General features: G+C 34.6%; 1 protein-coding gene across 1 annotated transcript; it reads left to right on the forward strand.

The window, feature by feature from the left end:
- The first annotated feature begins 1,734 nt into the window (after positions 1-1,734).
- rab3da (RAB3D, member RAS oncogene family, a) lies at positions 1,735-13,283 on the forward strand. The gene is made up of 5 exons (XM_051116666.1): positions 1,735-2,005; positions 3,564-3,800; positions 9,567-9,685; positions 9,883-10,007; positions 12,143-13,283. The coding sequence occupies exons 2-5, from the start codon at positions 3,564-3,566 to the stop codon at positions 12,328-12,330; spliced, it is 669 nt and encodes a 222-aa protein (XP_050972623.1). The 5' UTR covers positions 1,735-2,005; the 3' UTR covers positions 12,331-13,283.
- Positions 13,284-13,454: the final 171 nt, after the last annotated feature.

Raw genomic sequence — 13,454 nt, forward strand, 5'->3', positions numbered from 1 at the left:
CATTTTTAAAAAATAAATATATTTGTTAAATATTCACAAATATATATATATATATATATATATATATATATATATATATATATAGTAAGTTTTTTTTTTTTTTTTTTACATTTATATATTATTAGCTGGTAAATAACTGACATTTATATATTAAATAACTAATAATTGAAAACTGTGTATTTGTAGAAATATTAGCAATTTTTTATGTAATTTTTCTGAAATGCGTAAGTAAGCTTATGGATGAGACTTCCGGTTCATTAGCCGCTATTGGGAAATAACGAGAAGAATAACAACATGCAGTAAATGGTAAACTGCACTACAAACCAATGTGTTCATAATTAGGATAATGCATTAAAATAATACAGTAAGAGACACAAAATAGCAATATCAAGCAGTGTGTTCATAATTAGGATAATACATTAAAATAATATATTAAAATAATACAGTAAGAGACACAAAATAGCAATATCAAGCAGTGTGCTCATAATTAGGATAATACATTAAAATAATACGGTAAGAGACGCAAAATAGCAATATCAAGCAGTGTGCTCATAATTAGGATAATACATTAAAATAATACGGTAAGAGACGCAAAATAGCAATATCAAGCAGTGTGCTCATAATTAGGATAATACATTAAAATAATACGGTAAGAGACGCAAAATAGCAATATCAAGCAGTGTGTTCATAATTAGGATAATACATAAAAATAATACGGTAAGAGACGCAAAATAGCAATATCAAGCAGTGTGCTCATAATTAGGATAATACATTAAAATAATACGGTAAGAGACGCAAAATAGCAATATCAAGCAGTGTGTTCATAATTAGGGTAATACATAAAAATAATACGGTAAGAGACGCAAAATAGCAATATCAAGCAGTGTGTTCATAATTAGGATAATACATAAAAATAATACGGTAAGAGACGCAAAATAGCAATATCAAGCAGTGTGTTCATAATTAGGATAATACATAAAAATAATACGGTAAGAGACGCAAAATAGCAATATCAAGCAGTGTGCTCATAATTAGGATAATACATTAAAATAATACGGTAAGAGACGCAAAATAGCAATATCAAGCAGTGTGTTCATAATTAGGGTAATACATTAAAATAATACGGTAAGAGACGCAAAATAGCAATATCAAGCAGTGTGTTCATAATTAGGGTAATACATTAAAATAATACGGTAAGAGACGCAAAATAGCAATATTAAGCAGTGTGTTCATAATTAGGATAATACATAAAAATAATACGGTAAGAGACGCAAAATAGCAATATCAAGCAGTGTGCTCATAATTAGGATAATACATTAAAATAATACGGTAAGAGACACAAAATAGCAATATCAAGCAGCAAAATGAGCAGTTTTGTACAGCTAAAAATAGCTGGACGCAGATGAGACCAGAAGCTGAACCCATAAAATGTACAAATGGCCACGCCCACTCTTACGTGAATAAAAAGGTGGATAAAAAAGTATTCTGTATATTCAGGACAATGGCCAGAAGCTCATGTAATTAAACTGTAAAACTGTCAATCTTGTTAGTTTTTTTTATCACCATCTGAAAATGCTAATGACACCCGTTTCAGAGAATGACCCGTATGTAAATAGAAGAAGATAATGCTGTGTGTGTGTGTGTGTGTGTGTGGCTGACAGGGGACCTGTTGATTGGTTGCTCCGTAAGTGCAGGCTGGAAGCTCGCCAGGGCCGCTGGCTGATCTGGAAACAGCTGTCGCAGTTTCGACGAGCCGTCAGCACAAATAAAAACTGGTCGACAGCCAGGTCGCTGCAGTCATCAAGCGTCTGATTTTGCAACGCCCCTCTTCAGGGTAGGGAATGGTCGGTCTTTAAACCGATAAGGCGAGAGGACCCTTTCCAGTGTGTTTTGCGGGAAAAGTGAGACTGGATCTGCGAGGACTGGATGTCCGAAACCAGCTGAGGAAAAGCGCAACACCAACTTTATAGAATACAATAACCTCGTCTAAGAAGAGCTGGATAAGGTTAGTCACCGTATTATGTTTGTGCCCGAAGGATACGCATTTTCTTTAGTCGCTTACAGAGAGAGGTGTAAAGATGTCCATATGGAAGCACGGTTTTAGCCGTTTTAGTTTACTTTATTTATTTACCTTTCGTTTCCAAAATTCAGTTATTGATGACATGCTCAGATGAATATTTTCTGAGTGTGTTTGACTTACAGATGTAAGCTGATATTTGTTTGACAGATGTGTAGATTTCATTGTGCAGGGTGTGTGCTGCTGTTTGGGTCGACTAGCATCAGATCAAATGTAACTTGTCATCTAATCGTAATGTTTGCCTGTGCAAAAGGTAATCCTTATAATTTTTTTTCTTTTTAGAATGGCATAGTGTGACTGTGACACAATAGCATTGTGTTCATTCATATGTATAAGGTGTGTCATATCCTGGTAACTCCCTCTTCAGGTACTTACAGGTGTTGAAGGGATCACCTCTTTCTCATATGCTTGAGCAGGATGTTAATACTTGTTTAGTTTAAAAAGTCATTATGTTATTAGAGGGTTTCTTTAGTTTTTCTTAAATTAAGTGTTTTTGAAGAGTCTTAATGCTGCTCTTTTCCATTGAACAATATGGCTGTCAGCCTTTAATAATGGCCATAAAGTACTATAATAGTAATGCATATGATTTATGAGCTGTATTTCAAATATTTAAAGTCATACAATTGCTTGTGGGATGAACATGATGAAATGAATATAAATTATAGATACATAAAATTAATAAAAACTGACAAAAGCACATAAAAAATGACTAAAACAGCAAAATTAAAATGAAAACAAAAATATAAACATAAAAGCTAGGTCAAAATGTTAACACTAGTGGTATGTTATACTAAAATAGCACTGAGTAATAGTGTACACAATAATATAAATATATATATATATATATATATATATATATATATATATATATATATATATATGGGATTTAAGTTAATTTATCGAAGAAAAAAAACATTTTTTATTAATTAAAATAAGGCTGAAATGAATTATGAATAATGAATTATAGATACTTTAAAAAAATACAAATTAATAAAAACTGACAAAAGCACATAAAAATGACTAAAACACTAAAATTAAAATAAAAACCAAAATCTAAAAATAAAAGCTAATTCAAAATATTAATACTAGTGGTATGTAATACTAATATATATATATGTAATGAACTTATTTTCATTATGTGCTTCCCACTTTAAGTACCGTTTTTATGGCCAGAATGAATTGTGCTGAGCTGGTGTCAGCTGTAATGCCTCTTAATCAAGGAAAGATCCTCACTCAGCATGTCTGATGCACAAAGAAACAAAGATAGATAGATGCCAGTGCTGGACGAATACTTTAACTACATTTGAGCGATTAAGTGTATCATCAGGTCTTCAGCTAAATAGGCAAAAGGGGCACAGCATCCTGAGTGCCCAAAACATGAGGGTGTTTTTCTTCTGTTTGACAACTTTTATTATTTACTTTCTTTGTAAATGGTGACTATGTGACTTCTCTGTCTTACATTTCCACTTTCCCTCCACCCCTCTAGATGGCGTCGGCCAATGATACCCGTCATCAAACACAGGTGCAGAAGGATGTAGCCGATCAGAATTTTGACTACATGTTCAAGCTCCTCATCATTGGCAACAGTAGCGTTGGAAAAACTAGTTTTCTGTTCCGTTACGCTGATGACTCTTTCACCTCTGCGTTCGTCAGCACGGTCGGCATCGACTTCAAAGTCAAAACGGTTTACCGCAATGAGAAGCGAGTCAAACTACAAATATGGGTGAGTTTGAACAATGAGACACTAGAGTTTGAGACATTGTTTTGCTTAGAAGGATGTGCCATAATTTTTTAAAAAGCATGTCATTTAACAGTGACATCCAATCAGAATCCATCCTGCTGTAAAGCGTTGAGTATTTAAATTTGACAAAAGTGCTGTGTGTGCTTAAATAAACAGAACATTATTATTTTTTATTTTATTTATTTATTTATTTTAGCTATTTTTATAGTTATCTTTCTTGGTGTGAATGGCAGGGTTGCCAAGTCTGAGAATATACTTCCTTTAATACTCATGCCCTGGGTTGTTTTATTAGGTTGTTTATAGCGATTTCGCTAGAGCAGACCCACGACAGAGGGGAAAAACGTGGTAAAAACACAGTTGGGCTAGTTTTGGATAGCAGTTGGGTTGGTTTTGTTTTGCAGATCTGGCAACCCTGGTGGACAGGCCTTAACTTCCATTCATTTTTCCCATAGGGTTTTATTAAAGCGTTATAGGCCATAAACCAAACCAACCAAAGGTGAATCAAAACATTTCAAACTTCGAGTTGAAGCAAAAAAGTATTTGAAAATTGGACAAAAAAGCACAAGACTGTGTATTTAGCGACTTAAGTGAGGAAAAGAAATACAGTCCCACTAAGCAATGCGAATGCCACTAAATTAAAAAAAAAAAAAAAACACTGTTAAACATGATTATTTAAAAATTAGTTGAAATAATGCAGGCTGATGGCTTCAACAGACGCAAATATCATTGGTTAATAACCTCCTAGCTCACAGTGGCCTATCTTAAAAGGTTTATTAGTTATTGTTAAAAATCAGTTCCCCTCTGAAGAAAATGAATGGGATTTTTACTTCTGGAAACTGACTGCTGCACTATATGAGACATTTGGTGCGATGCTTTGGTTCCCTGAGCTAAAATGCATTTGATATCATTGCTGTTACTTTGTGAGAGTAAGTATAGGGCTTTATAATGTTACTATTCATATTTAACAGTTTAAGCCAGAAAAGAATGTTATTGCCAAAGTCGAATGTTGTGAAAAGAAGATGTGCTAATCATATGTCAGCATGACTTCGTGGTACCTTTATCAAGATAGCCAAGCAAGATAATCAGCAATGATGGTTAAAGTTACAAAACATCCAGAACAACCCAAAGCAGATGTCCCCATCATTTGATGCACTATTTGTGGAGTATGCACACACACCGGGCCAAATCCATTTTGAGGGAACCTTTAGAAAATAAAAGCCATATAATCAAATTGGTTGTGCTTTTTGACCGTCCAGACCAGCATGCATCTGCCTTCTGCTCTAAATCACTAAATGAATCAATACCAAGTCGGGAAGTGGGTCAGAATATCAACTGCCCAGTCCTGCCAAGAAATTATTTATGATCCAGTTATAGTCCACAGTGTAGATCTCAGTGGAATGTACAGTTACATTCTGTAAATTCCAGCACTGTAACTTCAGTTGATATTGTTGTGCGCCAGTTTGCAGCCGCAGCCTTCCTCGACAGAGGAAGCGACAGCACTTTCTGTTGATGAAAGGAAGTGGGTGAGAACGCCTCAGAAGTGTTGAGTAGCATTTTCCCAGAATGCACTTGTGTGTTGATAACCCACCATAGAACAACTCAGCTCTGCCTGCAGTGGTCTGAGATTACCTAGAATAGAGCTGAAATAATTTGATTTTTACGTGGAAAAATAGTCTGTTTGGTAAGTTTTTTTTTAATATTTTGACATTTGATGGCCCAGGTCAATAGAGTCCACCAAGTCGCTATGATATTCAGTTTTCTTGGGTATTTTTTGTTCTATGTTTTCTCACCATTTTTTTCATCCACCAAGTCAAAATTGTATATTTGATTGATTACAAAAAGCTGGAGAAAAATGGCATCATGTCAAGTCTGACAGGCTGATGCACGCTGGCTGTTGATGGCACAGTCCCAATTGTTCTATTATATTACACTGATGCTTTATCATACATTAGATCAGAGGTTTCACTTCAGGATACACATTTTATATTGGATATCAAGTGACGACCTAATGCATGGGTGTAATTTACCACACAAGTTTATTATGCATATACTGAAATGCATTTGTATTCCAATGCATGCAAATGCGATTTACTCATAACTCAACGAATGTATTTAATGTAGTTTTCTCCTCTCTTTTAAAAATTAATGCATCTTAAAAAGAAATTTCAGCCAAAAATGAAAATCACCCTCAAGCCATCCTAGGTGTATATGGCATTCTTCTTTCAGATGAATACAATCAGATTTATATGAACTAATGTCCTGGTTCTCCCAAGCTTTATAATGGCGGTCAATGGCTGTTGAGATATTGAAGCTCATAAAAATGCATCCATCCATCATGAAAAGTGCTCCACACGGCTCCGGCGACCTTCTGAAGCAAATCAATGTGTTTGTGTAAGAAAAATATCCATATTAAAAACTTTATAAACCGTAATTCGTCATAATTCATGAGAAAGTGGCATTCCAGCGGATGATGTAGGATGTAGGTGAGCATAAGCTTCGGTGAGAATATACTAGTCTTGCGATAACCAAGTTTTGTTTACAGCAAAGGAAAATCAGTCTCCTCTTGGCTTTTATCTCGTTTTGTACTTCCAATTCGTAACCGGTATTCCTTTGCACTTCTTCACCGCATTCGCCTATGTTTACAAACTTTTAAATATGGATATTTATCTTACACAAATGCATTGATTCACTTCAAAAGGCCTTTATTAACCCCCCAGAGCCGTTTGGAGTACTTTTTATGATGGATGGACACTGTTTTTTGGGATTTTAAAATCTTAACACCCATTCACTGCCATTATAAAACTTGGAAAAGCCAGGACATTTTTTAATAGAACTCCAATTGTATTCGTCTGAAAGAAGAAAGTCATATACACCTAGGATGGCTTGAGGGTGAGTAAATCATAGGGTAATTTTCATTTTTGGGTGCACTATCCCTTTAACTATGCATGATTGTATGGTTAGTTGCATTTTATTATTTGCATTGTTTCTGGCTGCACCTGTAGAGAAGTGTAGTGTAAAATCCTCACTAATGGCGTATGTATATGTGTGTGTGTGTGGTGTATATAGAGGGTGGGGAAAACACAAAGACGTTTCCCTTGAGTAAGTGTTTGGAGATGTCTAGTTAATAATTAGTCATGTTTTAATGTCTATATTGCTGTAGCAAGGAGAATGTGTATTGTGAAGCATTATTCGTTTCAGTTAATAATAATAACAGGGCCTTAAAATATTAAATATAAAAAAAGAAAACTTTTTTTTTCTGAATAAATGGTCAGTGAATGTAAATACTATGTTTAGTTTTATTTATAATTATAGATATCTTTTAAACTACAGTGAATTATTAATTTAAAAGAATCAAATTAACACCACTCGTGTGTCATTTTAATCCTTAAGTTCATTTCAAGACCTCTGAAATGGTACAGGCCCGAACCCTTGTTAAAAGAGCTTAAGCTTTTAAGCTTAAGCCTTTTATGGTATATGATAGTTGATCTAATATTATTTAGTTCCCAAAACACAAAAACCATTGGCATTTATGCATCCAGTGCTTTTTAGTGCTCTTTGGACACCAGAGTGTAGCTTATTTGTGGAAAGTACTTTATATGTGCGTGTTCACATTTACAAATTCTCTGTTGACTTAAAGGAGGAGTTCTTCATTTAAAGACAAGGACGAAAGTAATTTAAGGCATTTCGCTATGAAGGAAGAGCAAATATTACACATTACCTTAGATTAGTCATCACAGCGCTTTGTACATTTACCTGCTTTATTATTGACACAGTCATGGATGTTGAAAAACAATTTCCTTGACATTTCCTGACTGTAAGTCTTGCTTTGAGATCTTTCAGCTTGCAAGATGGCAGTACTATGCAGAATGTTTGTATATATGATTCATTTGTCTCTGTTGTGAAGTTCGTCATCATGCCTGTGTGTGTGTGTGTGTGAAGGGCAGGTGGCACATCTTATCTCTGTTGAAAGAAGGGGCTGAGGCTTTTGTCAAGCTCCCATTAGTTTAAATTTAGCTCTTGCCCTAAAATACAATACATGCATATATACAACCCTCTAACAGCTGCCCAAACCAGCGGTTACCATGGTTACCTAGATAGGTGAGGTCACAGCATTCTAAATCAAGTCAAGGCTTTTCAGTATCATGGAAACTAATCAAACGTTGCCTAGTTACCACATTAACATGGCTGTTAAACTCTAAACCCCTGACTTTGGTTTGTGTGCACTGCATTTACTTGAATAATTAGTTTCTTTTTTTATTTACACATAATCTTATATTAACAGAAATTAGGCAAATTGTCAAATATTCAAGATATATTTGCGCTGACTTTGCTGGCAGTATGAAATTATCTGACTTTATCAGTATTGCTGTGAATTTTAAACACACTTTTGGTTTAGCCATCAGGTTTCCTAAAGATGACTAGTTTTGTGATCCCTGTATGAGAGCAACTGACATTATTAAATGCATAACTTATTTAATCAAAAATTGTTCTCCCTGTGGCATTTTACGTGTTTGAAAAGCTGTATTAAAAATATATAAAAAGAAATATATAAATATAAATATATAAATATATACAGTTTGCGGAAGTAATATAGTGCAAGATTATTTTTAACTAGATATTGTCTATATTTTACTTGTACATTTATATATATGGGTCAATTACGTGACGCCGATTGCGTTTTTTTAGTTAACAATTGGTTTAAATGCAATAAAAGATGACATATATATGAAGTACCTCTCTTCTTTTCTGTTATTCAAAGTATCATCATGTGGTGAATCTTTGATCATCAAAGATTCACATATAATGTACTCACCCCCTTGTCATCCAAGATGTTCATGTCTTTCTTTCTTCAGTTGTAAGGAAATTATGTTTTTGAGGAAAACATTTCTGCATTTTTCTCCATATAATGGACTGATATGGTGCCCTGATTTTGAACTTCCAAAATGCAGTTTAAATGCGGCTTCAAATGATCCCAAATGTGGTTGTAAACAATCCCAACCGTGAAAGAAGGGTCTTATCTAGCGTAACGATCGGTTGTTTTAATTTAAAAAATGCAATTTAAATACTTTTTAATCTCAAACGCTCGTCTTGCCTTTCTCACCCTGAACTCTGTGTATTCTGACTCAAGACAGTTAGGGTATGTCAAAAAACTCCAATCGTATTTTCTCCCTCAACTTCAAAAATCATTTCAAAATCATCCTACATCGCTGCAGAAGTACTGGGTGTCTATGCAAAGTGAACATACAAAGAAGATCAAACACCCTTAACAAAAAAGGTAAAACAGTGATATAGGACGGTTTAGAAGTTGAGGGAGAACATGAGATGGGAGTTTTTCGACATACCCTAACTGTCATGAACCAGAACAAAAACAGTCCAGGCAGAGTAAGACAAAACGAGCGTTTGACATTACAAAGTATATAAATTGTATATTTTTATGCAAAATAACCGATCGTTACACTAGGTAAGACCCTTCTTTCTCGACTGGGATCGTTTACAACCGCATTTGGGATCATTTGAAGCCGCATTTAAACTGCATTTTGGAAGTTCAAAATCAAGGCACCATATCAGTCCATTACGTGAAGAAAAATGCAGCAATGTTTTCCTCAAAAAACATAATTTCTTTACGACTGAAGAAAGAAAGACATGAACATCTTGGATGACAAGGGGGTGAGTACATTATACGTGAATCTTTGTTTTGGAAGTGGACTTCTCCTTTAATGGCTGTATTTCTTGTATGTTGTTCTTTAGGACACAGCAGGGCAGGAGAGGTACCGCACTATTACCACAGCGTACTACAGAGGGGCCATGGGCTTTTTGCTAATGTATGACATCACTAACCAAGAATCCTTCTACGCCGTGCAAGACTGGTAAGTTTAATTATTCTATTTATAGTCCTAGAGTCAGATGCTAAATCTCAAAATCAGACGTCCTACTATGACCGCGGGTAGTGTGAGTGATTAAAAGGTCAAATGTTCCTTGTTGAAATGCTGTGCATTCATAACGGCCTCAAAGGGGGCGCTCGTGAGCATGAAACTGACTGAATTTGTGTGTGTGTGTTTTCCAGGGCAACTCAGATTAAAACGTACTCGTGGGACAACGCTCAGGTCATTCTGGTGGGGAACAAATGTGATTTGGAGGACGACAGAATGGTGTCCAGAGAGGATGGGCAGAGACTGGCTAATGAGCTAGGCATGTTACAGAACAAGAGAAAACATCATTCACACACATTCACACACACACACAAGCCTGTAAACGGAGACTTGAGCATGCACAGGTTTCAAAATTAACTTTTGCAATCCCTGCCAAAAAAATACTTCTAATTGGCTATAAATTGTATTCTGCATTATTTTTATATAGTCACATGTGCCATATGTATCATTTATATGGTCCTTTCTTGTCATTTTGGACTTTTATGAACTCAGTTCCCATGCTTTCCATTATATAACATTGAGTTGCATGGATATTCTTCAAAAATTCACTCATCTATGTTCCATATTAAAAACTGTCTGGAAGGACATGATGGGGAGAATAAAATATTTTTTAACTTTAGGAGACAAACTGTTTCTTTTAATCATGAAATGCTGAAGTTCCTAATGAGGTTGAAGACCAACTGATATCCAGTTTAATTTAACATCAGAAGCTACTCTCATTCGGTGCTTGGCGAGTGTTAATTTTGGACCCTGTTCATGCTACATCACCGTCTGAATTTCCTCTGTGCTTCATAGCCTTATTTGGACAAAAGTAAAGACAGGAAGGAATGATACAGGCGTTTCGAAGTACTGAGAGCAAATGTGTTGCTCAAAGGGAGTGAATTGACTTTTATTGCCCAAGAGATACAGTGCATTGTAGTGTAGTATTACAGTGTATGTAGTGATCGACCATTATGGATTTTCTGATGGCTGATATAAAATGCTTGATACATGCATATACATGATATCACACTATTCAAAGATAGCAAATAACACATGCATAACAACTTCTGTAATTAAATGTAGAGTTATTTTACATAATATTTACCAAAAATGAAGATGAATAATTTTGAAAAGTTATTTAAAAAAAAAAAAAAAAGTTGGTCAAACAACTTGATTATTTGATGCTAATTTTTACCAAATTATACTTGATTTTGTAACAAAAGAAGATCTAACAGCCGTATTCACCAACATTTGTGAGGTTCACGGCATTAAATATTTATTATATCCTTAAAGACTTATTTAAATGATGTAAAAGTGTATATCTGATTGGATATAACAAAGTATTATAGTATTTGCTTTTGATTTATTATAACTTTTTAAAAAGGCAGTAAACTAATGAAGATAGAGAATACAGTTGAGGTCAAACGTATACATACACCTTGCAGAATCTGCAAAATGTTAATTATTTTACCAAAATAATAAGGTTAATACAAAATACATGTTATTTAAGCACTTATATGCAACTATTACAGAAGGAAAACGATGCATTAAGAGCCGGGGGGTGTAAACTTTTGAACAGAATGAAGATGTGTACATGTTTCTTATTTTGCCTAAATCTCTTTTTTTCCATTTAGTAGTGCCCTTCAAAAGCTACAGAAGATACTTGCATGTTTCCTGGAAGACAAAATAAGTAAAATTTACTCTGATCTTCAAATTCAAAAAGTTTTCACCCCCCCGGCTCTTAATGCATTGTGAAGCATCATTGAGCGATCTTCTGTAATAGGTGCATATGAGTCCCTCAGTTGTCCTCAGTGTGAAAAGACACATCTCAAATTCATACAGTCATTGTTAGAAAGGATTCAAATACACAAAAATGCTGAAAAACCAAAGAATTTGTGGGCCTGAAGAATTTTTCTGAAGAACAGCAGGCAGTTTAACTGTTAAGGACAAACAAGGGACTCATGAACAACTATCACTAAACAAAAAAACAAAACACAGCTGTTGATCATTCAGGTAACAACACAGTATTAAGAATCAAGTGTGTGTAAACTTTTGAACGGGGTCATTTTTATAAATTCAGCTGTTATTTTCTCTTATGGACTACATGTAAACATCTTTTATGTGAAATATCTTATCCAGGTCAGTACTAAATAAAAAATAACATGCATTTTTTATGATCCCTCTTATTTTGGTAAAATAATTAACATTTTGCACATTCTTTTGACCTCAACTGTAGGTGCTTTTGTGTGTCTGTCAAAATAAAAGACCCACTTATAGACCAAACATTACTACAAGCAGAATACATAATTCACATATTAAAAGTGGTCAGCTAATATTTGCTGTTTTTATGTGAATAATGTGTTTATTCTGCTTGTAAAAAAATATATATATTTCTCTGCTGTCTTTTTGCAGGCTTCCAGTTTTTCGAGGCCAGTGCAAAGGATAACATTAACGTCAAGCAGGTGTTTGAGCGGCTGGTCGACATCATCTGTGACAAAATGAACGAGAGCTTGGACGGAGACCCGAGCATGTTAACCAATCACAAAGGCCCGAGTCTGCAAGACACGCCCCCTGAAGGACAGAGCGGCTGTGGATGTTAATGATCGTCTCTCAGCAAACACTCATACTTGAAGGCAAACATTCACACACACGCACACACTCCCTCTCTCTAACACACACGTACACCGGAAGAGAGAGTCTTTCACAAGCATACATCCAATAAATAGTATGAAATGCCAACCAGTTTGGCATATGCCCCTTAAAACAAATCATTTCAGTTACATAAACATGCCCCTCAGGGATTGAACGAAATGGGATGGGTTTCCCTCAGCGTGATGATGTGTGGCTGCTAATACATTGAACTGTGATATCATGATGAGAACAGCCGGGGAAAAAAAACTGCATGAAACTGCAGGAATCAGAAATTCACATGCCAAAGTCTCAACTGAATGCTCAAAGTTTTAGAAGAGTTTTAAACTACTCCAGTGTCTGTTTACAACATCCTCAGATAAAAATGCAGTTGGTTGCCATTGTGAAGTAGTAAATGTATATGGATTATTTTAATGGATGCAAGATCATGTTTTACTTAAATATAGGTGATAAGACATTTTAGGACTGCTCTGGAAATATCAAGTCCATTTGATTGTCAGTCTTCATAGTTTTTGTTACTTGTTTCAAAGTATGTGCTTAAGTCAGATTTTATTTGTCTTTGCCATTTGCTTTGAACGCAATAAATTTGCCTCCCTGTGGACACTAAATGAGTATTTATGTAATGTATAAATTCATAAAAACATATGAATAAACACACACATTACCCTGGACCACAAAACCAGTGTAGCACAGGTATTTAAGTAGCACAGGTATATTTGTAGCAAAACTATACATTATATGGGTCAAAATTCTTTTTTTTTTTTTTTAATGCCAAAAATCATTAGGATATTATCTTCATATATTCCATGAAGATATTTTGTAAATTTCTTAGTGTAAATATATTAGAACTTAATTTTTGAAAAGTAATATGCATTTCTAAGAACTTAATCTGGACAACTTTAAAGGTGATTTTCTCAGTATTTTTATTTATTTTTTGCACCCTTAGATTCCAGATTTTTTTATAAAGTTGTATCTCGGGCCAAAAATTGTCCTATTTTAACCATACATCAATGGAAAGCTTATGTATTCAGCTTTCAGATAATGTATACATCTGAATTTAAAAAAAAAAAAAGAC

This window comes from Labeo rohita, chromosome 1 (genome assembly GCF_022985175.1).
Source record: "Labeo rohita strain BAU-BD-2019 chromosome 1, IGBB_LRoh.1.0, whole genome shotgun sequence".
NCBI lineage: Eukaryota > Metazoa > Chordata > Actinopteri > Cypriniformes > Cyprinidae > Labeo > Labeo rohita.